Genomic DNA, 25635 nt, shown 5'->3' on the forward strand with positions numbered 1-25635 from the left:
TGACAGAATATATGGGATGGGAACCCGGATCGTTTGGAGCCGTGACAAAAAAAAAAAAGAAAAAGCTTGTTAGTCATAATCCATTTATTCTGCAAATACTCAGAATGATAAAATCGGTGACAGCGTCAGACACAGCAAACCTGCATTCTGCTGAAAGGGTTTAGGTTTGCTTTTCACAGTTCTAATAACCAAAGTACCGTAAATCCAGGAATACTCGCGCAAATAAAATCATCGCAAAGGTTTCTTGTGCTAAGTGGTTAATGCTTCATTAATGTATACTTATGCAACCTTTATCAGAGAGCACCTTAATTCCCTTAAAAAAATGCAGCTTAAAAGGAATGCAGATCTGATAGAATACGGCATGATGACAGGTAAACATGATCACAATGAACAGGGCGGTACAGTTACTCACACTTGTGGCTGGTCATCGGCTGCATTGCTGGTGGTCTTGCTGGGCGTCCAAATTCTTTGCTCCGCCCCCTTTACATTTTGTAAATAAATGTGGCTTGTTGGATAGACTGCTTCTTTTACAGTCATTTTTGATCAACTGAGCTCAGTGTACACTGGTTGAAACATGCAAGCCAGCATTAGACTTCAGCGGGCAGAGTGTGTGTTTCTCAGATCATCCCAGGCCTCCTGGACTCAAGCACTGAAGTTTGCAGAAAGCACAGCGTGGATGGATCCGTCGACCCATTAGTGACAAGGCAATAACAGCTGGGCTCACAGTATAAAAAACAGACGAAACTGGAGTAAAATTCAAGGCTGTGCTAAAAGTACTAGTTGCTTAAAACAAATATAAAAACAAAACAACAAACACATTGACATTTTTGTCATCAGTCAGGATTTAAATGCCCCTTTCCAGTTTCTTAGTGTCTGCAGCCACCACGGGCTGTTGACCTGTCCCACCTCAGTGCCCCCCTCCCCCCCGTACCACTAACACGACTGGCCCCAGGAGGTCGAGAAATGGCCCCATTAGACAGCTGGCAAGCTTCAACGCTTGCAAACCAGTTTGTTCTAAACCTCTCCTTTTCTCCCTCGATTTTAAGACAGCAGGCGGTGGGGTTGGGTATAAAGTCTCAGATCTTATAAAATGTTTTTAAAAAGCACGCTTTTTTTTTTTTTGACTGATGCATTCGGCCCCCGACTGCTGGCGAAGGAGCCGCTTCGGTGCTGCCTGGAACCGCCACAGCTGCCGCTTCACTCTCCTCCTGAAACACAGACACACAGCACTGCAGGCCACTCGCTCTTTGATTCTGTCCCAGACATTCATTATAGTTCTTTTGGACATTATGCACAGAAGTTTCCTTTTATGTTGCTACAAACATGCGATCATTACAGCACTAATTCGGTTTAAAATTCTAACAAATTATCTATCCCTCTCCCATAACCGAGTCCAAAAGTGTGGCAAGCCTGGGGGCCTCAATCAGGAAAGCCAGGCAGGCGACACCCTGGACAGGATGCCACCGTGGGGGGACACTCGCAACTAACTGCATGCTTTAGGACCGCACGGGGAAACCATGCAAATGAGTGTGGCTCACCATTTCAGCAGCGCACAATTCAATACATAATTTAATCGATATGCAAATCTAGACACACTGGACTAATGAACACTAGGTGAAATTCCACAATCCATTTCTAAAAGCTGATTTTGGATTGGTCGGCGTCAACAGAGGGCTCATAAACGTTCAAACTATCTGCCCTTCCTCAAGTGGCTTTATTTCCGGTTCCTCCAGGGTCCTAATAAGTCTGTATTGTATCCCACTTAGCAGAAATTTCTATATGAAAATTAAAGCACAGATAACAGGTTGTCCTTCCTATATGTCTATTGCTTTAATTAAAACCTATTTATTTTAACTGGTCAAGGCAACAGCACCAGCATAGTGTGAAGACCTACCCGAAAGACCTTTGCAGGACTTCAGCTGGGCTTCAGCTACAACAGACATGTCCTCTTTAGTAGCCAAGCCACCTGGATACAGTACAGCTGTCATCTCCCTCGCCGTCCCATACACCTTTTTGGTCTCCTTATTCCCTGTCCGCTCAGCCCCCTTCACTGGCTCAGTGCGCAGAGCTGTAGACACACTGGCTCCTTGGTGACAGGGATCCTCCCTGATCCTCTGAGATCTGTCCCCCTCTGTCGTCCCCTGGGTGTCTGAGTGGTCCCCCGGTGCCTCATTTCTCCTCCGGCTTTCCTCTTCCTCTGCAAAAACCTCCTCCTCCTCCAGCATGGCACGCTGGTAGGCTTCAAGCCATTTTAGCTGGCCGTTCTTGTATACATAGCGGCTATCCCCGAACCAGCGGACCACCTCTGGTCTCGGGAGCCCTGTCAGCGCCACCAGATGGTCGTACTGCTCACTGCCGGGCCACTGGGTGCGGGCAAACACTTGCTTGAGCATGTGCATCTGCTGCGGGGTCTTCTTGCCACGAGTGGGCGTGATGGCAGAGACACATGGGAAATGAGAAGACACCTTAAGACTCTGGGACTCCAAAATACCATCTTCCAGGTCCTTCTGGCCACTGGCTTCTGTCACTTTCAGCATCTTCAGGTTTATTTTGATGGGGTCAACCTTAGGTTTCGCACCAGGCCCACTACTCATGAAGTCTTCCATTTCCGCGTGGCCTGGCGCTCCTGGTATGAGGGCCGGTGCTTTGCAAGTTTCTGCCTTCTTGGTCACAGTGTCCTCTCGGTCATTCTCCATGTCTTTGTCCGTGCTTGCCTCTTCTTTTTTCTTTTCAGGTGCGGGTTTCTTGTGCAGCTCTGATGACCACTCATCAATTGCTTGCCCACTTTTCTTAGCCTTAGGCTGCAACTGGTCCAGGTCCTCAACAGAGGGGTGGGGGTCCAGTGCCACGCTAGCCTCTAGGACACACATCTGTCGAACTTCCTGCTCTTTGCGATGTGTGGAATGATCCAGGTTTGGAGATGGCAATTCCGGCTGCAGGATCGGTGGGCTCACTGAGGACCGGTGGGCCTTCGGGTTCTCAGTAGATGTGAGGCTGTCGGCAAAGTCCGGGACAGACCCCTTTCCAAGTAGACCCATGTCGCCAGAGCGTAGGCCTTTCAGGTTACGGTTGTGGTAGCGGCGGTCGCTGAACCACTTGCGGACCTCGCGGACTGTCAGACCTGTGATCCGGGTTAGCCGCTCCACCTCTTCCTGCTCTGGGAATTGGCTTCGGATAAAACTCTGCTTGAGGGTACCCAGCTGCTCTTGCGACTTCTTGCTCTTATAGAAGCTGGGGTCTAGGAAGCTGCTGGGAAGCATGCGAGAACTGTGGCCACTACCAGGAACTAGTGGTGATAGGTCAATCACTCTCCCATCAGTGCTGCTATTCAATCTGCTGGTAGAGCTGGTGCTGGAGTTCATTTTGCTGGTATCATTGATACTGTTAATATTAGTGGTGGTGCTAATGTTACTAGCGCTAATGCCACTATTGCTAGTGCTCATAATGCTGCTGATGATGCTGCTGGTGCGGGTGCTGCTACCAACGATGCAGCTCCCACTGCTGCTGCTGCTGCTCCCAACCACGTTGACGACAACTCCCACCCCCTTGTCTGCGACCAGTGCAGCAGCTGGCTTGGCTTGCATCTGTGGTCCAGACCCTATATTTGGTTTGGGTGTGACTGCCAGGGTAACTGGACCACCCCCAACCTGGATCCCATTCGACACAACTGGCTGAGAAACAATCACTCCACTCTTGCCCTGCAAGACATGGGACACACTGCCGGGGGCTGACGTAGTCGGCATGACCGTGACTGTTGTCTGGGTCTGTCGTTGGGTGTTGTGAGAGGGGCGAAGCTGTGCCTGGGATGATTGGCGAGTGGTGGCACTGGAAGTGAGCTGGGGGGACGGTGGTTTGATGATGGTGCTGAACATCTTTCTCCGTGAGTCCTCAATCTCTTCCGGTGACCAGCTGATGCCTTGCTTTAGCCGCTGCGCCGTGAACCAAATCTTAATCTGCTCCTCAGGGTAGTTGGTGACCACTGTGAGATAACAGAGCTCAGCCTTGGTGGGATAGGGGAACTTGCTGAAGGAGGTCTTCAGGAAGCTACTGGTGTCCATAGCAGCATCGTAAGTCGGGATGCTGCACAGTGGGATCATCACTTTGGGAAGGTTCTTGGAGCTACTATCTGAGGAGGAGGAAGAGGGTGAGGAGGAAACCGCAGGTGAGGATTTCTGCAGATGTGCCCAGTTGTGGACCACCTGACCAACAGGGACTTTCAGCACTGGCACCATTGATGACCCATTGACGACCGGCACAGTGGCTGTAAGGGCACTTCTTTGGGTGGCCTTGTTATTCCCGGTGGGGGCCACCTGTGCTGCCGCTGAGTGCTCCTGCACTTCCGCCTCATTTGCCTCATCTGGAACGTGTGACACCACGATCTTCTTGTGCTCGCCCTTGCCCTTCATCATCCTCATGATGGGAGTCTTCGTGATAGAGATCTCAGACTCTGTGGGGCCCCCACCAGAGACCAGGCTCTGCTCCACGATCATCCTCCAGTCTCTCTTGCGCACCTGCAGCGTGGTGGTGGCAGTGCTGGGGTGGGCGCGGGCGTTGTGCAGGGCCAAGCCCTCAAACTTCCTGGTGGTGACTCCGCAGTCCAGACAGTGAAAGCTGGGCTCAGCCCGGAAGTCTGGGTGGCTGCTGTAGACATGGTCCAGGAATAGGTTGAGATCTCGGGATTCGAACTGGCATGGCTGGCAGCCATAACTGTCTGCCTCATGCCGCAGGGCACCCCTTTCGGGGCTGGAGGAGCTGCCATCCTCCTTCAAGTCCCATGTTGTTGTGGTGACCTTCTCCGTGGGGAGGCTAAAACCAATGCTCTTGGCTGTCAGACGGAAACAGCCTGGTGGGCTGTGGCCCTGCCTGTCAGACATGCTCGCAGCTTTCGCTGGGATCATGCAGGGAATGGTTGACTTCCTTTTGCTGGCCATAGCTACAGGAGGGCCCAGTGGGGGGAACCGGCAAAACTCTGGAACCGTTACTCCCACGAGGACCAAGTCTGAGCCACTCACTGCCAGTCGCCGTCTCCGTAGGAGAGACCGTGGCGCCTCATAGTCTTGTGTGGATTTTGAGACGTCTTCCGAGACACATGTGCTTTTAGCAGCAAACAGAATCCTGTGTTTTAAGGGAAGAGAAAAAAAAGAGAAGGAGAAATACCAAATGGCAATTAAGTCATTACTCTTGTTGAAAGAATTAGGCCCAATTTGAAACAAAATCATAATTTAACGTAAGATTCTTCTGGACTATCAGGCTCATAAACAGACAGCACAACGCGAAGGCAACAGGTAGCGTGTTGGCCGAGGACGCGAGCATCATGCTTCGACATGCCGCACACATAAACAGGCCGTGTCTCCAGTGCATCTGTCTAGTGGGCAGACCATGGGAAGCCTATTTTCTCTTTCCAGCTCTCTCTCTCTCTCTCTCTCTCTCTCGCTCACAGACGGACACATACACAGTGTTGTACCACCTGTTAACAAATTTAGCTCAGTGCACTTAATTGGCTAATACTATTTATCTACATATTTAATTATTTACTTTCATGCAGACAAGCGTGGACAGAGGCACCATCTCAAATACTCCTGAGCAGCACACACGGATGACCACCCTCCACATTTCACACAGGCAAGTGATCGGACAGACCACCCCTGCCCGCTTGAGGTCCTTTCAGGACAAGGTTCATCTCTGGTTCAAGTTTTTCCGCTTGTTTTACTTAGCAACTATGTAAACCCTCCCTCTTGTGGTGATTGTTACTCTGGGCACTCTACCACATGTAGCACAGATGTAAGGAGTACACTTTAAAGCGATGACCCCCCCTTTTTCCAAACCGCTGAATTTCCACATAACAGCATGTGCCCAAAGGCGGAAGAATGTCAAAGTCACCTCCTCCCCTCCCCCTGACTGCAGTGCTCCTGCCCCCACCCCACATTATTTCATTACGAGCTGATTAACAAATGCCCTTATCCATAGCAACTCGCATATCTTACAATTTGTACAGTTTAGACAAGAGGAGGTTTTATTACAGCAATTCATATTAAGTAACATGCTCAAGGTTACAACATCAGTCTGCACTACCGAGCACTGAACCTGCAACCCATTAGTGACAAATCTGGTACCTTTAGAACTGGAAAACTACCCCTGCCCCCCTGTCTCCCTTCCCCACAACCCCCCAGCTTCATACAATCCAGAGGCCAAACTGGAGGATTCTACAAGGAGTCATGATACCAGATTGTGGTGTGTCAGTGTTTGGCTTGCCGCATGTCTCCGTGGGGCAGTGGGCTCAGGGACCAGAGTGCCTACTCCAGGTCTCAGCTTCCGCGTAAATGTTCCCACCATAGCCCCCCCCCCCCCCCGGCCATGAATAAAAAATTAAGCTGCCCCAAAAATAACACAACCCGGCAGGGCTACGGTGCCGTCCCAAACCGCCTCGCAGCTGATGGGGAATCTAGGTCAGCGTGAAGTCTCGCTCTAATCCGTCTCACGCCGCCACCGCATCCAGATGCAGGCCTTCTGGTGGCAGATCATCCTGCAGAGGGCGGGGGCATGTGGGAAGCAGAGTACAGGGTGTTCCCGAACGCAGCCTGGGTGTGTGGGATGGATGTGCGTGTAAGTGCGTCACCTGGAATTCCATCACTCAGGATAAGAGGCCCCTTAACACATCTTTTATCTTTTTGGTATTTTCTTTTGGAGTTGTTTTTTTGGGGTGGGTGGCACAACACCTCTTCACTAAGGCCCTTCTGCTTCTGATTGCTAGACCCCACCCCAGGACCACCATAATGGTGTGACATGTGCAGGTAAACATGCCACTCGCCTGTGGCACGTCGCATTCAAGGACTATCGTCAGGGAAAGGGTGCATACCTGGGCAGGCCGGCCCGGAGCGGCCGGCGCCGGGTCGGCCCGGCTTTGAGGCCTCTCCAGTGCAGACAATGGCTGCCCTGGGAGGCCCTCCTGCCTGAAGGTCCCGTTTTGCATGACAAGCACCGAAGCCACCGGTGGGGGGTTGGGGAGCGAAACGAGGTCACGTATCAAGAAGACCCTTTATTTGCAAGAGGGAGCTGCGGGGTGCGGCAGGCAAGTGAGCACTGGCAGCGGCACCGGAAGTTTCCACGCACTGAGAGGGAGTTCCCAACATCCTGGGCTTTTCTGATAGACACGTCGGAAAAAGATGAGCACATTGGAAATGACATACTGTCGGGGTCTTTATCATGCTGTCTGGAGAGCTTCCCAAAAACAGTCTCAGCTTCCCCCCCCCCAAGAAACATCTGAAAGATGGAGATGGACGAAAGTACAGAGTTCTGCCTGTGATGGGCCAACAGCTGAGCATGGAAGAGAAGACGGGGTCACTGCGTTCCCGTTTCAGAGGGAACACGGTGTTACGCAACATGGCAGAGAAGCTGCCCTACTGGGAAGCCGTACTGCCCCCCCCCCCCCCACTCCGCGAGAGACACAAAAGGCAGCAGCAGGACTTTTGGGGGGTCAGCCGCGCGTCACGCCGGCACCGAGGGCTGTGGGGGTGGGGAGAGGAAGTGTGTGGGGGTTGGGAGTGAGATTCGACGGGGGGTGGGGGGGTGGGGCGACAGGGAGCGAGGAGGTGTGAAGAGCCGCCAGGGAGCCTGCGAGGAGCCCCGGGCCTCCCTGTCCTTTCATTCACACACGCACGAACGCACACGGTGCCTCGCTCCCCCCCTCCTCCGCCCCGGATAACGCCGAAGTCTCCGGAATGTTCCGCCAAGATCTGAGCGACCGCTGAACCAGGGGCAGCCTCTGAAATTAAACTACAATCACAAGGGATTCCCAAAATGAAATAAACCCCGTTGCTCCAGGAAAAGGTCCCTTTCACGCAATACATGGCACCGTGCGGCACGCCGCACTCTCCTCAGCTCCGCTCAGTGAGCCCTCGAGGGTCGGGGGTGCCTGACCATACACTAAACCCCATGCAGCTTCGATGCGACACCGGCTGGCTCAGACAGTGAGCCGTCACCGTTTCACGGTGTATCAGGGACATGGGACAAAGGGAGATTCAAGCATGGTGTCAGTGAACATGGCGATGCTGACCACGCCCATGGCATGATATTCCTGCTGGCGTCTCAAAATTGGCATTTTTTTTTTAAAGGCAAAATGTCAGACTGGTATTTACCAAGTAGTCAGCCTGCCTCTGGGCAAGACGACCTGGCGTGAGAAATGCCAGTGGGCAGGTCCATGTCCTGCAGGACCCCCAACCCCACATATCCCAGACAACAGCTATGGAAACACCAGATGTGTGAGGACCATCCAGCTGCAAGTGTCCAAGGAGGCAAGAGATGTGGTGAAACACCGGCACGAGTCACGAATAACCCAGGAGATTCACCCACAAGCCTGGCTGGAAACTGCAGGGGGGCTTAGTGTATGGGTGCTAAGAAGCAGCCCTTTTATCCCCTGCGGGGGGGACAGAAAGAGAGATTGCCCTGTGAAGTAATTTTTTATAAACTTGCCCTTGTTCCTTTGGGTTTCAGCACACACAAACACGCTTTGTTATGGTCATAAACCAAACTGCGCCTTGTTCCAAATGGCAGTGAATCCAAATGAAAGCCAATAGGTTTGGCCTCATTGCTACAGCTTTGGGAAAAAAATCTGAGGGCAGGAGCATTCTTTGAGGCTCACAATGGGAACCAGTGCTCCCTGGTGCAGATCCAGCAGCAGCCTGGTCCCCTTGAACCCACTCAGGCCAGGCAACACTGCGCATCCAGCATGATTCTTTATTTGCTGGATATTTTTATTCTATATAGGTACTGAGACTGCTCTGTTCGCTGCCTGAACAGCGTATCCGGTTAAATCCCAAGGACTTTTCCCCCCCTTCCAGACTGCAGCTGTAAAGCACATGAGTGTTATATATACATAAAAATAAAACATCCATATTCACCTGTCGCTGTTTGATAAAGGTCACTACAGATGAGATCTTTCCTCGGAGTGGCTGGTTCGGAAGCAGCTGAACTGTTAACAGGTTGTGCAGACAGTGGCAAAGTGAGAAGCACACCACCGTGTTTTCACTGCTGTTTCTTGTTTTACATCAAGGTGCTAACATATGGTTTGCACCCCTGTCTTCCCTAAGCCAGTCCCTGCATTTCCACCTACTTGATATATATATCCTGGATAAAAACAGGCTTGGCAAGCTGCTTAATAAAAAAGAGGAGGTCACACTGGTCACTATAATTAGCATGCGAGCAAAAGTACTGGTTAAGAACAGGGACAGGCAACCTGAAGGCTGTGGGGTCGCATCCCAACAGGAGTCCTGGTGTGGCACCATTCAGCAAGGCACCGAACCTGATACTTTCCCAAAAATTCTAGATGTATAGGTGCATAATCATTGTAATCGATAAAAAGCGTCGGTTAAGCAACAAAATGTAAATGTAGCACAAGTAAACAGAGCGATAATCACACTGGAAGGTGAAGCTCTCACGTGCTGCCGTCTTTTAAAAATAAATTTGCCTTGAATATCGATAAATCTAGATATGCCAATAAAAACAGGACTTTTTATTTTGCGCCTTTAACAATCCAGCACATTAAAAAGACAACCGTTTGTTGAGTCCCTCTCAGCTAATCGTTATTCCCAGCCGCATAATCTGACCATTGTGAAGCCTGGCTTGGCGTTACCTGATCTGACTGCTTCACCATGGGCTACCATTTTGTGCGGTGGGCTCCGAGTTCACGGCGGCACAGTGATCGGCGAAGAAAGCTGGCGCCGCGATGCCACACCGGGGCAATGCCGCTTACTAATGTCGGTGATTTAGCGTTTCTTGTGAAAGCCCCTCAGTCCGTAGGTGACCGATCACGGCAAACAGAGGATGCAGCACCGGCATGTTGTCTTTGGAGCTGCCGCAAGTTTTTAGGCAAAAGGAACAATAAGGTATAATGGGAAATTCGGGAGGTGAACTTTACCCGTAATAAGACGTTACATATATCAACCGAAAGACCTCGATATTTATAGAGCTAAACAGGTGCTCCAGTACACATTATCTTCAGTAATGATACATCCAAAAACTACCTAATTGTATAAAAGCACGCAATTGCGTATCGGTCTGGGATCTCTTCCGACTTGTTGGGCTTCTACAAGCTAACGCAGAGGCAGATGTTTAACGCGATCCCCCCAAATCCCCATCCAGCGCCCCACATGATCCCCCGGGAAAGCGCACATGCAGCGTTACAGCGTCCGACAGAGTTCTCTCGTCAAGTACGATTAAAATATGAAAGTTTGGGGCCGCGCTGCTAAAAAAAAAACAAAAAACACTAAAATGGAGAGCTGGCTGCGTGTTGCGCGTTTAATGATCCCAGTCCCGGCATAGCTGAGATTTTGTTTCACATGCTACTTTCGCGGGGAGCTTTTTTAAGGTGGATCGCACAGACTGCATGACGAATAAGAAGAAAAATGAGAAGAAGGAGAAAGGAGAGGGCTGATGCCAGCGGAGCGCCGACGGGCCGCCGTGATGTAGTATGAGTAAGCAAATGTAACACTGAGCAAATCCCGAAAACTGTAACAAAGTGGCGCGTTAACCCTTTCACCACAGTCCGTAACAGTAACTAGCTGGCGTGCAGTACGGATCGCTGCCCGCCTAGGGATCGCGGCGCAAAGTGACCATAATACGGCGGAAAAAATGGATCTGCGAGGGGGCAAGGCGCTCCTTCCCAAAAACCGTAATTGGGTGCCCTTCAACTGTCGCCATTTTATATATTGGCGACTTCATGTAAACTGGCCGGTGGAAGCGCCGCATAGGTAAATAGTCTAGGATAGTAAAGCAAGTTTAAGAGCGGCTCCAACTCCCCGGCTACGGCTGCCCGCAAATAACAGGGTAACTGTGCGCTTACCTTATAGCTGATCTCAGTCAAAACAGAAATCTTCAGCAAATAGTAAATAAAGAGTATTAGATTTGTGCTCCAGTTGGTGCCTATTGCATTGAGGGGGTGGGACCTATCTGCTCCGTTGCACCGGGTGTATGGCTACAGCTCCGGCACTGACCACGAAACGGTACATTTCAATGGCTCGTTTACTCCTGTTCATTTTGGAGAAACATTAGCGGTACCCCGATGGGGGACGAGGGGGGGTGTAGAAATTTACGGCGTCTGTGCCCGAGAAACACGTGACCGGAGTCGTCAGGCACCATAAAGCTGCCTCATGTGAGCCGATCTGGGACACGTATCCCCGAATCCAGTGCATCCCTGTCCTGGGAAGTTAGCCGGTCTCGCGGCTCGGTCCCAGGGATCGGTGCTGTAATGGTGGACTCTGTCTTGTCCTGACTTAACCGGTTAAGCCAAGACAATTAAAGAAAACGGCGTTTTCCTTTTTGTAAATCGACTTTAGTTTGTAAACAGCCCTCGTAGTAATGATGATACCCCTAGACGTATCCCTAACGAGAGAATACGGCTGCTTTTATGTTTGCAATTTTATCACTTACGTATGTATGTTGCTTATCAGAATAACTTAGGACAGGTGCCATTTGGAAAACTGTATTTGCAATATCGTAGTTATTTTATTCATAAACATGATAAGCAGGTTAATTAATTAACGTGTTAAATATAACACAATGAATTCAGCTCCTCGGGTCCAAATCTGTGAATCCGATTAACGAGTTTTATTTATTTATAGGTGAATCCTGTATTTTATTGCATTTTGTTTGTTTAGTTTTAAATAATATTTGTAGTAGGCTGCGTAATATTTTTACGAGACTTTGTACAGACGAGCCGCGCACGTTCGCCTGCTCATACAGGAGACTAGTCGCGCCACCACTCGTTATGCGTGACGGCAGCCGGGGACTAGTCTTATAGTGCCACCTAAAGACATGGGTGGGGACTGCCTTTTAGGGTGAATGGATTTTCCATTTTAACGTGGTTTTCAAATGCGCATGTGTCGTATTTCAGCAATAAATGAATCGCAATCGTGCGGCTCAGTAAGTAGCACGGGGTATGTTGGATTTGTCTTCTAATGCATTGTTATACATTTAGATTAAAAAAAAAATATATATATATATATTTTTTTTTTCGGGAATTGTGCGTTATAAAAAACAATGTCTTAAACCACATCAGGTTAAAAGTTATCTCCAAGATTTTTCCATTAACATATCGCCAATCATTTCGCCCCAGTGTCTTGTCTAAGACTGAGTGTGTTTAATATCCTTGGAGATTGAAAGCCACGCTATTTCGAAAGACGAAAACGAGAGGTTTAACGTTCTTCCAGTCGGGGGCACTGTTTTTATTTCTTGGGCCTTTCCGATTAAAACTAAGAGGAGTGACAATATGGTCAACGAGCCTCGGAGCCGCACTTTCAATTGGTTGAGCGCTGAAACGTCGTGCTTTCTGATTGGCTGCGAGATACGAGGTCAATCTCCACGGTACATGCGCCGAAAGCTGGCGTGTGGCATATGTGGAGTCAGCAGTGTTCGCCAGAATTAGCGAAAGGCTGCGATACGTTCAGGGTATCCGGTGTGTGTGAGAGTCAGCGAAGGGCAAGAGGCACCGAGGCCGAGCGGTTTGCAGCTTTCCCGCACAAACGTCGTTTAACCACTTGAAAAGAGTAAGAAGAAGGAGGAGCGCATTAGTCCAGAACCTCGGACTCGAGAGTCGTCGCGGAGAATGAAGAGCAGTTCAAAGAGGAAAGAAGAAGTGAATCTCGCAAACGGCGGCGTGAAGCAGTCGACATGGAGCAAAGCGTTAAGCAGCAACGCCGTATGGGAAGAGAAGGTGCGGCGGCAGACAGTTGTCCGGGCTGCTCCTCCCGTCATTGGCGGCGCGGTCACGTGGTGTCCCCGGATGTGTCTTTGGGCCGCGGGCAGCCGCGCATGTCATCCACATGCAGCACGTTTAAAAGCTCTGCAGTGCTTTTAGATTTATTAACATGGAAACCAAAGAGGTCCCTGGCCAGTCGTTTAACCTGCTTTACTTTAGTAATCGCTGTGAATTGTGAAGTAGCTCAGTGGGAAGCACTGTTTTGAATACAGAGTATATAATTATTCAGATTTGCTCCATTGCAGCTAAGAAGTTAGTCCTAAGTTTTCATGCTGGAGTGTAAAATTTTAGAAACGTTTCCAAACGTTTGTTTTTAATTTAATCTTATTAAGCACCAGGCAACTTATTCCGTCCAACTGCGTTTATAAACGTTTGCTTTTCTGAATCCTACAATTTTAAAATGTTATCAACTAAGTCGTATGCAAAATGAATTTCGGTAAGCATAATTTAGGTTTGTGAGTTTTGAAAGATTTTCCTAGGTTTTTTTTGTTAAATATTTGTTTTGCAAAATAAAACGATAATATCCTTTGTTTAAAAGAGATTCTCACTTTTTTACAGGATGAATTTTTAGACGTGATCTACTGGTTTCGGCAAATCATCGCTGTTATTTTAGGCGTAATCTGGGGAATTGTGCCTCTCAAAGGATTTCTAGGGATTGCCATGTAAGCATCTCATTCACACGCAAACAATTTTAAGTTTAAATTTTGTGTGTGTGTGTGTGCCTGTGTGTACACAGAACAAGCTTGAGTGTGTCTGTGGGATGGATGGATTGCAGTTAAGTAAACTACTTCAGTACCTGAGTGTGTGAGGCTTCAGCTTTATTGAAAACAAATTCACTGCCTTATTTATTTCTGCAATAGAAAAAAGTCCTGTGCTGTCTCTTGTTTTTCAATTATGCATTTTTCCTATCTACTAACTTAGTGTTATTTTTTTCCTAAAAAAATCATTAATATTCTGTTTGTGTTTTAAAATTTGTTTGCACCATTTTTACTTGTCTGCACTGACTCGTCTAATCTAATGAGTAACTTAGTAATTGTATGTCATTTATAATGTGAAACGTCCCTTTATTGGTATGTCCTTAGTTTTGTTCTTTTGTGACCCCTTTTGATGAGTCTCGTCTCCTCTCTCAGATTCTGCATCATCAACGCTGGCCTCCTCTACATCTACTTCAGCAGCTTCCAGCAGGTGGACGAGGAGGAGTATGGGGGCACCTGGGAGCTCACTAAGGAGGGCTTCATGACTTCCTTTGCCCTTTTCCTGGTTCGAACATCCCTATTGCTCTTTTTGCTGTGCTTTCTGTTTGATTATATTCTCCGGAAGGTCCTGTGTACGTCAGGCTGTTTTTTCAGCCTTCTGTCTGGCTTGTCTGACAGGGAGGTCCACAGAATAGCGAACACTTGTTGTCTCTGCCTCAGATGCGTGTTTTTTCACTATTGTTAGTAAGAGTATTTCACCTGTAAAGACCCCATGCTACAAAAGTCATCAGTGTAAATAATTGCTGAAAGTTGTATGTATTTGCTTCTGTTCATTTCTCAGATTGCTGTTTTGAAATTAGTAGTTTTATCCCAAACTTCAGTTGAATTAGTTCTATATTTGGGAGCATCTGCAGGGGTTGATTCACTTACTGGGGGCTCTAGTCTGACATCAGCATGGGTACTCAGGTTTTGCCCCCTTAACTAACATTGCATTTTTTGTGTTAGCTTTGTATTTTTTTGCCAGTATATGTACATTGATGCCCAGTTCAGCGAAAAGCAATGAGGCTTTCTGATACTGTCGTTTTTCCATGGACAATTTAAATTCCCTGTGTATAAATGCTCCACAGAGTTTCCTTGTTGGTCCATTTTGTGCACTTTTCAGTCTGGTTGATCCTTTTTTTTTTTTTCCCTCTCTACTACTCATTTTCCCACACTAATGCATTAGTTGTGGTAAACCACTCAGACCAGCAAAGTTTATTTCTATGAACCCCACCCTAGGAATTTCTGGTTGAATGAAAAGTACCTACCTCAGAATAAGGTGTAAAGAAGTTCAGGAACTGCTTTGGAGGAACTACAGCCGGGCCGAGTTCCTGCAGCAGGAACATGACAGAAGTTACTGATTTCCTAAAGTTCCTGCGGTGGGAAAGTTCCTATTTATCCACCCCTGAGTGGAACTAATCTTAAATGAGCTGTCTTACCCGATCTTGACACTGATCAATTACCTGACGGCTTGACAAGCTTCCCCTGCCTCTGTCGGCAGTGACGGTCCTGTTATGAGGGCAAACGGCAGGCTAAGTGTTGACAGGAGCTATAGATTCTAGCAAAATGTCACCTTGCTCCCCACAAAATGGTTAAACGATGCTTACTTACGTGATTCTGTAACTTTACCTGTTAAAGGGCCCCTGTAACGTGCTGGGTGCCTATAATCTGCCAGGGTATCCATGCCCCTACTGTGGCTTTGGTCTCCTCTCTTCTGCTGCCACTTGTTGCTGTGCCTAATATCAGGTGGCTGCGAGCCTTGTTGTGCTCATGTTGTGTATTTTTAAATGACTTGGAGCTGTAAGTACTGCAGTACATATTTAATGTGTTGGTTTGCCTTCTGAACTGTGACATGTCTCCATGGATGTATCACCTGCCTGTGTCCTGTGTTTCAGGTCGTTTGGATCATATTTTACACGGCACTGCACTACGACTGAAGACGCGTATTGGAGGCAGGGCGGGACATCCTTATTGGTCTGAGATGCCAGGATTATGATGTCGAAGTACAAAGTCTTTCCCTGCTTCTTTCTTATTGTTACCAACCAAACAGTCTGGAAGGGAGAGCATTATGGGTACTTGACGATAAGTAACCTCAGGCAGAGGTTGTCCTGTAGATCGTCGGAACTAAAACTACACCCTCTGATCCTTCCCAGGTGGGCATGGGTTTTGACTTTTTGTCTTTTAGATTGCATTAAAACAGGAACACGTTTTAATTACATGTTTTTTGATGATGGGAGGTTAGAGACACTTAGCTTGGAGATGCCTGCACAGATTAATTTAAGTGAGTGTATAAATTAGCTGTACAACTTTGAATTTTTATCAAATCCAGAATGTATTACACAGCTGTTTCCTGTTCTCATTTGACCAAGTATATTTTTCAGTATTTTATGTTTGACTAATTGTCTTCATAAACCATTTGGAGAGTTGTAATATAATAAACTGACCTGAAAATATTCTGCAGCAGACTGCAGTGAATTATTTAATGTCTGATGTTTTGTGCAATGTGGTTTTGATAACCCTGTTTTTCAATTCATTATATTGCATTTTAGGTAATGATCATTTGTTTTATTTTTGAAATTGATGATTCAGTCCACCTGCTTTTTAATTCCTTTTCCTCATATTTGCACTGGTAGGATCTCGTTAAACGGTACTTCATAATTGATACTTTATTGATCCTGTGGGGAAATTCTGTTTACGCCCCTGCCAGTTTACCCTATGTAGGTGAGAGTAAGCTGGCTGTGAAGGGCAGCCACCTGTTGAAGCATCCAAGGAGCTGCGGGGTTAAGGGCCTTGCTGAAGGACCTGTTGATGTGCTGAGGCCAGACTTAAATCAGTGACCTTCTGATCACAGGCACCAAGGCTTAGTCCACCAAGTTACACATTGCTGCCGCCCCCCAAAAAATCAGGGGAGAGCACAAACAGTCACCCACTACCAAAACTTAGTCGAGATTCCCACTTTTGGGGAATGTGCAGTGGTCAGCACAATCGGAGTGCAATGACAGCCATGCCTGTGGTGAACTACCATCTTTATCACTGTATTTCCCCTGCCAGGATAGTATGACGTGGATTCCTAATATTCATATTAAGCTTTCTTCTTTACTGAACTCTGTATGCTGTGTTTTTTATGAATCCCACAACTAGAATGAATACCCTGAAACACAGGCAGGATTCTATTATTAAAACTTTATTTACATGAATGCAATCACATTTAAGTAACGGAGGGGTGTTGAAATTCAAAGTAGTAAGACGCTACTAATTACAGGTCCATCAATTAACCGATGTCTATATTCATTAATGATTAACAGGGGCATGCTTTGTTGACGGGAGACCTTAAGCCTATAACCCCATTTCTTGTAAAGTGCGCAGCACACGTGCAGGCAATAAATTTGTTTTCGTTCAATTCAAACTGAGCCAATCAGCGAACGCGCTGTGTTGGGGGTGGGGTCAGGCTGGTGTCTCCGGTTTGACAGTGCGGAATCAGCCAATGGCGGATGACGGCGGGGATGCAGCGTTACAGCTCCGGGGTACATGTGTGGGTAATAGGTTTGTTTTCATTCAATTCAATTTGAACCAATCAGCAGGCGTATTGTGAAGGGGGTGGGGTCATGGGCGGGACCAGGCCAGAGGCTCCGCTTAGACAGCTGAAGCTCAGCCAATGGCGACAGGGCGGTAGAGTTTAGACTTCGGGGTAGATGTGCAGTCAGTTCTGAAACCATACCGATTCGGGGAAACTGGGCAGTGTGTTACGATTGTAGGAATGGCTCTGTCACAGTGTCTAGACGATTCCCCGGGACCCAGGATATTTCGGCGGGGCGGCGATCTGCACGTCCAGCAGCTGTACGATGAGAGGCACCGGCTTGCTCTGGAGGTGTTGATCGCTGACGGCTTGCAGCCCTTTTTGTCTTTTCTGGAGAAAGAGAAAATGCCCAACTTTCTCTCCGACGCCGAGATCCGGTACATTAGCAGCGCGGCCGTGGTCCCTCGCTGCGCGTCCCTGGAGGACTTGGGTCCGGAGCATTCCGTCAGCGGCTCCATGGACTGCTCCTCTGTCACCTACTTCCCTGACGTGTCGGATGTGGAACCCCCGCTGCTGGAGCTGGGCTGGCCGGGCTTCACCACCGGCTCCTTCCGAGGGGTCACCCGGGCGGTTGCCCATTTCCAGCCTAGCTACGGAGAATGTATCTACAGCTGCAAGGAAGCTGCCAGGAAGATGATCAAAAGCGCCAAGGAGGTACTGTTAATAAAGTAAACATTGTACATGTCAGCCACGTGTGCACTAAAAGGGTTCATTCTTGTGAAAACTGGATATTAATTGTTATGAATAAAATAAGTTTAAAGTAAAAAAAAAAAAAATACAAAAATCCCATGATATTCATTCCTAACACTATTTAAGCTCAAAATTGCAGTATTTCAAATTGTAAGGTATCAGGTCCCCAGGCACGCATGGTGAAAAATGTGACGTGCCCCTCCCCAGTATTTCCTTAAAAAGTGTGGTCTCTGAACGGTACTGCACACTATACAAATACTGCCACTTCTCCGTTAAAACAAAGGCCACCAGAAGACAATGCCGTGTCTCAAAGATTTAAATGCATCGAAAAGAAGCACTAGGATTTCAAACTCGTGATAAACGCACACACGCCTGCACTGCGCTCACAGGGGGGTCCCGTTTTCGATCACACCCTAAATTAATGGGGGCCCCACCCGACACACTCGGCATGTAAATATTTTTTCATGGTTTGCATAGCATTTTTTTAAGGCTTTACTATGGGCAACACGATAGCTTGAGTTTGCCATCCGATTTCCCGAAATGTGCTACAAATAGAAATTTCATTCCCAGACAAAAAGCTGTAACTGATTTTTCGTTTCCTTGTATCAAGTAATAATTTTTGGCAGTTAAGTGCGTTAAACGCCTAAAGCGGCTTCCAGGAACGTTAAAAATGCTGGAAACTGCCCCCCTTGGGGAACAGGCGCTGTGCTGGTGTGTGTACCAACATGCCGGGGTCTCTGCCCCTCCAAGCCCTGCCCTAGTAAATCCAGTTTAGCTGCTTCCACGAAATATTCAGCTGATCACCAGGATCTATATGTAACAACATCCACAAACAATACCAGTCAATAGTCAGGACACACCTACAGAAAATCATTTATTTTTATAGCTATATATAACTTGCAAACAAATCTTTCCTTGTTCATGAGATCTACATCACTTCCAGGTGGGCTTATGGTCGTTATTGCAAACAAATCTTTAATTTGCATTAAGTGTTGCAAGAAGTGTAAAAAGCCCCCAGAGCCAGCCTCAAAGAGAACCTTCACTTTCAGGCACCTCTCCAAAACTCACCCTGTGTGTTGCAGGTTATCGCTGTGGTAACCGACTCCCTGACGGATGCGGACATCTTCCGGGACCTGCAGGAGGCCTGCACGCAGCGGCGGGTCCCTGTGTACATACTGCTGGACCGGGCCTGTGTGCCGGCATTCCTGCAGATGTGCGGCAACCTGGACATCTGCCTGGATGACCTGCAGGTACTTGTCTGACCCCCGCTGTGTTGTTATCGTCATTATGAGGCTCAGTATTTTGCCTGAAGCATCCCATAGATTCACATTTAGAGCCGAATTTCCCTAAAGCAATCAGACCGGAACATCCTGGAATCATGCAGACTTTTTTGTTGCTTGTTGCTATGCCAATGGCAGTTGCCCTAATGACCTAAATGTTGATGTCTTCCCCAAAGCTCATGCGCGTGCGGACTATAACCGGGGCAACCTACTTCCTGCGGTCTGGAGCCAAGCTCACGGGGCAAGTGCACGAGCGCTTCATGCTGATCGATGGGAATCGAGTGGCCACCGGCTCCTACAGGTACGGGGTAGGCTGCCACCAGAGCTTTTCTGATGACCAGCATGTTAGCGGTCCAGCTCTGGTGCAGCAGCACCCCCTGATGGCAGGGTGAAATGACGCACAGGTGATCTGCTGGTTAGCACAGGTTACTAGTTTGTTTACTGGATCTTCCTATGTGCTTAGGTTCACTTGGACCGATGGGAAGCTGAACAGCAGCAACCTCATCGAGCTGTCGGGCCAGATATCGGAGAAATTCGATGAGGAGTTTCGGATCCTCTATGCACAGTCCCTGCCCCTGGCCTCGTACCCGCACACGCTCCCCGACACCAAGAACCGCATCAAGTCCGACTCCCTCATCCAGAAAAAAGTGCCCCCGCCTTCCCCGTTGATGCCAGCACTACAGCTGGCAAGGGCTGCCAGCACTCCCAGCCGAGCGCCACCTGCCGGAGCAGCACCCCCCAGCAGCCCAGGGAGCGGCCAGGAGAGCCCGGCATCCGACATCTCCACCATCGGGGAGGACTGGATGGAGCAGGCACATATGCGGGACGTGCTGGGTGGTGCTGGGCTGGCTGCGGGAGTAGAGCTTGCCTTTGCTGCCCCCACCTGCCATGTCGCCACCCAGACCGACTTCTCCACTGAGGAACGGTGCTCACAAACGGCTCAGGAGGCTCAGCCAGACCCGGCTGCCCCAGAACCCACCTCACTCCCCTTGACCCATCCAGGCTCACCCCCCCACAGGCTCACTATATGCCCCCCCATTCCCCGGTGCTCCCCCCCTGGTGGCCACCTCAGGGACTGCTTTCTCAAGCTCACAAAGGAGCGGCAGTACCATTACTCAGCCATCCGCTCCAAGCTCGACCACATGGTGGCACTCTTGGCCCAGAGGCGTGAGCTGGGTGACCTCACCAACCTGAATGTGGGTCCCGGCCTGCTGAGGGTGTGCAAAGAGCCAGTTCGAGGTCCAGTGGCAGACGGTCTGCTCATGTCCCCCTGGCCCAAGGCCCGATGCCTCCATTAGGGGGGTAACAGTACCCTGGCCGCCGTATATGGGGGCCTGAGCTCACATCGATCTGGGTTTATAAGCACTGAACTACTGTCTTCCCACTATTAAGCTGTACGGTACGGAGTAGCGTGGGTATTGCTGGCCTGCATGGCATCTGACATGTCCTGCTGACAAACGGTGTGACTGCTAGGGAATGTTTCTCCTGCTGGCTGAATCCTGTCCCCTAAACCCTACATCCCTGTCCCCTAAACCCTACATCCCTGTCCCCTAAACCCTACATCCCTGTCCCCTAAACCTTCACCCAGCATGCTGCACTTTCACTGTCTTCTAACCAGAATTGATTCTGAATGCAAGAACAAAGAATGTATGCCTGTTATGCAGCTGATAACTTTAAGGTGCAATAATACTAATGGGTGCTTTACTTTAGGGATTTTTTTTTAAATGATGTCATATTAGGGTTGTTAACGGTTGTGAAAACTTGCAAAGTGAATTTAATGAGTGAAAGAGCATTCACTGTAAAGTAAAAATGTGATTCTGTAAGAAGTACAGTCATGCGTCGTTAACGACAGGGATATGTTTTGAGAAATGTGTCATTGGGTGATTTTGTTGTTGTGCAAACCTCATAGAGTACTTACACAAACCTAGGTGGTATAGCCCAGTGGTTCTCAACCTTTTTTGTACCGCGACCCAGTTTTCACCATGCCAGCTCAGTCGCGACCCTATATCATGTATAGATTTAAATTAACGCTATGATGTGCCAGTGAATTTTAAATTAAATGTCTATGGTTTGGCTTCTTGGATTGGTTGAGTGCTCACTAGCTTTGCGCTAAGCGTTTGCAGACCCAAGACCCATTTGCAATTTGAGGGTTGGGGCTGGGAAATCTAATCGTGGATCAGCATAGGAGCTTGTTGGTTTTAAAATGCTTACATTTCCAACTCTGCCTTATCAAGTATTATGTACTGTACATAATTGTATGTACTATACTTGTATACAACTGGCAGTGCAGTAGGTTTGTTTACACGAGCATTACTGCACACAGGAGTAATACATTAAACTAGGACGTTACGATGGGCACGACACCACTAGGCGATTGGAATAATTCAGGTCCATTATACTGCAATCTTATGGGCCCACCGTCACATATGCGGTCCGTTGTTGACCGAAACATCGTTATCTGGTGCATGACTGTACAATAAAAAAAACCGTTTGACACTGTTTCCTCTGCAGCACTCTCGATGCACTCGACTGGCCCTGTTTGCCTGCTGTAAGGGACTGAGAGTAGGGTAACTAATCTCTCTTTCCTCATTGTTCACTACTGCTTTCTGTTGTAATAAAACACCAGAACGGGCTCAGACTGGCATTTTCCTTTTTCTCCTCAGGAGAGGGGATTCTCCCATTGATCAATTAAGCTAATAAATGCGCTTAAAAAGTAATGCGTATTTGAGTTGTGTATTCTCCTCTCATCAGTGTGGACGCGCCCACCACACTTAACCTGAAAAAGAAGGTGCGGTAAGAAGTGTAATTACTTCATCGAGCAAATTGTGGAACATGGAGTATTTCACCAGGGGTGAATCTCAGTATGTGTACTTGATGGCACTTGTGTTCTTGTGTACCTGTTTTATGTCATCTTCCATTGCCGAAGACCAGCTCCAATACTAAGTACATGAGTATGGTAGAAATCCCCGGATGTTAGTTTTGCTCCCCCCAAATATCAAGGTATGTTCTTTGAAGGCAAGCTCGCAAGACCGGCCGTGCAGAGACCACAAGTACGGTATTTGCGTTCTTAGTATTTACCCATCGTGAACTGAACTGAAATCCATAGAAACCATTTTATTTTGGAAATGGAAGCATAGCAGTAGTCTACTACGCTTGTACAGGCGCTCCTCTACTTCCAAATGAGATACGTTCCGAATGGCCGTTCGTAACTAGAAATGAAGTAATTTCTAGACAACTAGAAAGACATTGTTCAACATCATTTTAAGGGTATACGCAAGTACAAAGAACTAGGATGCTGGGAGTTCACACGCTACGCTACGCTCCTGTGCGGCGGGAGTAGTCGCCAGAAGTCATACTAGGCGGAATTGGCGCGCAGAAAAAAAAATGATGTGGACAGGAAATGAGAGCCCAATGAACACAATTTGGACTGCAGTCCTCTTCGTTCGTATGTCTGAAAGTTCGTAAGTTGAAAGTTCATACGTAGAGGAGCGTCTATTTGGTCATTCTCACAAACGTGAATTCTTCAAGAAAACTACATCTTAAAGTGAAATGCAGTGTTTGAATTTTCTGCAGAGCAACTGAAATTACCTTATTAGATATATAAAAAAGTTATGCAATTTATAGTTCTGATTTAATGATCGCTTGCCATTTTTTTCAAATAGGCACTACTGTTTCAGTTTTAAAATCAGTTAATAGAAAACTAGATATGTTTTTTAATCTTTTACCTTTACTGTAAGTAACCCACAATAGACAATCAATTAGTATAGATGTACATTCCTCTCATCTTTTGTTTTAAATTTTTAAACCAATTAACTACAACAAAATTGACATTTTGGGCAGTAATATAACGTGAGTCTGTTGTCAAACTAATGTTAAAAATTAGAGAAAATTGAAATGTTATGGTAATGAGTTCCTGAGAATGACCCATATTACATTTTAGAACTAATCCATTGCCGTTGTTAGGTCCCATCTCCCGGGGATATAGCCCCAAGTATTTGTGGACTGAAAAACGGCCTGTCTGCGGATGGAAAAAGGTGTTATAGCAAATCAACACAAAGACTGTGTAACTGTGCGCAACTTCACTTGCAACTGCCGAAGGAAGGGGGAGTAATGAAGCGCTACTGAATGCGCACAAAAGTTGGGCGTGGCGCACGCTTTAAAAACCTATGAAGCCTCCTTGGCAATTTTAAGATGAAAACACAAGGTAAATCATTGAATGTGGGTATTCAGTTAATTTCAAATAGGCTTGCTGTATTACGCACTTTCTCATCAAAGCTCCGGTGTTCTGTCAGATTTTCGTACCTTGTCAGAATTTCCTATCACAGCATATATTTATAGCTGCATCTGTTGGTTTTTGCTGCTCTATCAAACAGTCCTACCAGGGGTGTAGCCTAATTCCTACTAATTGGCTTACTTAGCAGAATGTCACGCAATAGTTCACTTTACAATTGTGATGTGCAAATGATGCTCCGTAGTTCTTAAACCATAGGAATAATATCAATATAGGTATTTAACCTTTTTAGATATCAATTATAACTCTTTACTGGCCATAAAACACAGGTAGCATATTCTGATATCCTGAATTCACCCATCAGAACATAGTACCATCAGTAATTAATCTGTTTAGATATTAATTATGACACTATTATTATTGTTATTATTATTATCCCTTTGCTTTTTCAATGGGTCAATTATCGCATGCCACAGGACAGGCTAGGTTTCCATTCCCGTGTAAATCGTTTTGGAAAAAACATCTGCCAAATGTATAAATAATGAGCTCATCCCAAATCCATCACAATATTTTAGTGTAAATATATAATGACTGAAATATGAGTAAAGAAAGAAACATGATTTTGTTGGTTTATATTTAACATAACACAGTCATCCCATGTTGTTATACCAGCCAGATTAATCATTCAAAGCAAACACACATAGACCTTATTCTCAGATTGTTCAAAGTGTTTCCAAAACTCACTATGGGTCTCTTTATGTTTGATTAAAAAAGGTTCCTAGCCTTGGAGCATGTTTCGACACATTATGGCGAATGCTTTGAAAGCCCAGGAACTTTCATCAGCCCATGACTACCAGATCCACTGAGAGGCACATTCACTGACAGACATGAAGTCCACCGAGGGCCCGAAAATGACGTGAGATCCACTATAGGGCCCGGAAATTATGTCACTCCAGATCCACTATATGACGGATTTTTCATCTGCTACGTTTTAATTAATAATGTGCACTATTTAAAAAGTAATTTTTACATTTCTTGTTTGTGATGTTGTATGTATGGGAGCAGTACACCCAGACACAGGGGGAACAACAACCGGAGAAATGAAGGGACCAGGAGTGAACAAAGGTGACACTGAGGGATGGGGAGCAAACACAGGGGGCACAAAACTAGGGGGCAAGGAGGTGAAGTGCTGGGGGAACTGAGGAGCCGAAGGGAACCCCGGCGGACTGAAGGCGGGAGCCGCAGAGGCAATGGGTGACTGCGAGGCCGGAGCAGGAGGGACCCGCGGCAACCGCGAGGCATGAGCCGGAGGGAACGCCGAAGGAGGTGAGGAGGAAGGTGGAGGGACAGTTGGAGGAGGAGAGGAGGGAGGCTAGGGGACACTGGCGGAGGGGAGGAATGAACAGAAGCCGTGACAGGCGAAGGCAACGCAACAGCTGGCAAAGGCACAGGTGATCAATGAGTTGGACCTGGGGGACCTGCAGGCAACCAACGATGCATCGGAGGTGGGACTGCAGCCGGCCAACAAGGTACTGCAAATGGGACCACAGGCGATCGCTGAGCCAGAGCCAGGGGGACCGCAGGCAACCACCGAGCCGGAGCCAGAGGACCCGCAGGCAATCCAGGGGACAAGGTGGGCGGGACCTGATCCTGGCGCAGGTGTCCTCTCCCTTTCCAGGACACCAAGAGGCGAGGTCCCGGCCGGGATCTGCCTCAGAGTGGCAGGGGAGGCATTACTCCAGAAGGAGTCACAGGGGAAATCAGGGTGATCCCACTAAGGGAGGAGGAGCGATGGTCCGACAGTCGGGGACCTCTTTGGGGATAGGGGCCGGTGGCATGGGAGCAGGAACCAGGGAAATAGGGATCTCCTCGGGGATTGGAACCTGGGGCACGGGACCAGGGTCCGGGGGATCAGGGACCTCCTCGGGGATGGGGGCACGGGAGCAGGGTGCAGGGAATCTGGGGCAGGAACCATGGGGGGCGGAGCAGGAACCACAGGGGGCAGAGCTGGGGTTTGCACCTCGGCAACGTGCACGGCCTTTTTAGGGAACTTGGGGGACCACGGAATGGCATCTCCAAGCGCCCTGGCATCCCCAAGCGCCCTGGCATCCCCAAGCGCCCTGGCATCCCCAAGCGCCCTGGCACCCTTCCATGCCAAGCACTTACCCTGGAAAGCGGCGGCAGCTTTGGGTGCATGCTTGTGCGAAGCGGCAGCAGATTGAGTGACAGCCAGATTGAGGATTGGGAGGGGCTCCTCCCGACACGCAGCAGGGCAGGCAGCAAAGACCGAAACGGCTCCCAGGAGGACCTCTTTGACTTTTCTGTTTCTTCTTGCCTACCTTTTCTGGAAGAGCTTGGGGTACCTCTGGCAA

General features: G+C 48.1%; 3 protein-coding genes across 5 annotated transcripts; 2 read left to right on the forward strand and 1 right to left on the reverse strand.

The window, feature by feature from the left end:
• Nucleotides 1–66: 66 nt before the first annotated feature.
• Nucleotides 67–11294, reverse strand: LOC111835924 (zinc fingers and homeoboxes protein 3-like). 2 transcript variants are annotated; one of them, XM_023796722.2, is made up of 4 exons: nucleotides 9629–10817; nucleotides 8898–8968; nucleotides 1895–5115; nucleotides 67–1208 (listed from the first exon to the last, which is right to left on the reverse strand). In XM_023796722.2, exons 3-4 carry the CDS (start codon nucleotides 4929–4931, stop codon nucleotides 1198–1200), a joined length of 3048 nt encoding a protein of 1015 aa, XP_023652490.2. In that variant the 5' UTR covers nucleotides 4932–5115; nucleotides 8898–8968; nucleotides 9629–10817; the 3' UTR covers nucleotides 67–1197. The 2 variants fall into 2 exon arrangements, with proteins under 2 accessions (XP_023652490.2, XP_023652487.2); XM_023796719.2 differs by lacking the exons at nucleotides 8898–8968; nucleotides 9629–10817 and adding an exon at nucleotides 10838–11294.
• Nucleotides 11295–11848: 554 nt separating this feature from the next.
• On the forward strand, nucleotides 11849–15938 carry rab5if (RAB5 interacting factor). Of its 2 annotated transcripts, none has more exons than XM_023796724.2 (4): nucleotides 11849–11916; nucleotides 13310–13413; nucleotides 13882–14011; nucleotides 15381–15938. In XM_023796724.2, exons 1-4 carry the CDS (start codon nucleotides 11866–11868, stop codon nucleotides 15420–15422), a joined length of 327 nt encoding a protein of 108 aa, XP_023652492.1. In that variant the 5' UTR covers nucleotides 11849–11865; the 3' UTR covers nucleotides 15423–15938. The 2 variants fall into 2 exon arrangements, with proteins under 2 accessions (XP_023652492.1, XP_023652491.1); XM_023796723.2 differs by lacking the exon at nucleotides 11849–11916 and adding an exon at nucleotides 12315–12706.
• Nucleotides 15939–17076: 1138 nt separating this feature from the next.
• On the forward strand, nucleotides 17077–21749 carry fam83d (family with sequence similarity 83 member D). Its single transcript, XM_023796618.2, has 4 exons — nucleotides 17077–17716; nucleotides 18835–19002; nucleotides 19209–19333; nucleotides 19496–21749. Exons 1-4 carry the CDS (start codon nucleotides 17243–17245, stop codon nucleotides 20328–20330), a joined length of 1602 nt encoding a protein of 533 aa, XP_023652386.1. The 5' UTR covers nucleotides 17077–17242; the 3' UTR covers nucleotides 20331–21749.
• The last annotated feature ends 3886 nt before the right edge of the window (nucleotides 21750–25635 follow it).

Source organism: Paramormyrops kingsleyae, chromosome 8 (assembly GCF_048594095.1).
Source record: "Paramormyrops kingsleyae isolate MSU_618 chromosome 8, PKINGS_0.4, whole genome shotgun sequence".
Taxonomy (NCBI): domain Eukaryota; kingdom Metazoa; phylum Chordata; class Actinopteri; order Osteoglossiformes; family Mormyridae; genus Paramormyrops; species Paramormyrops kingsleyae.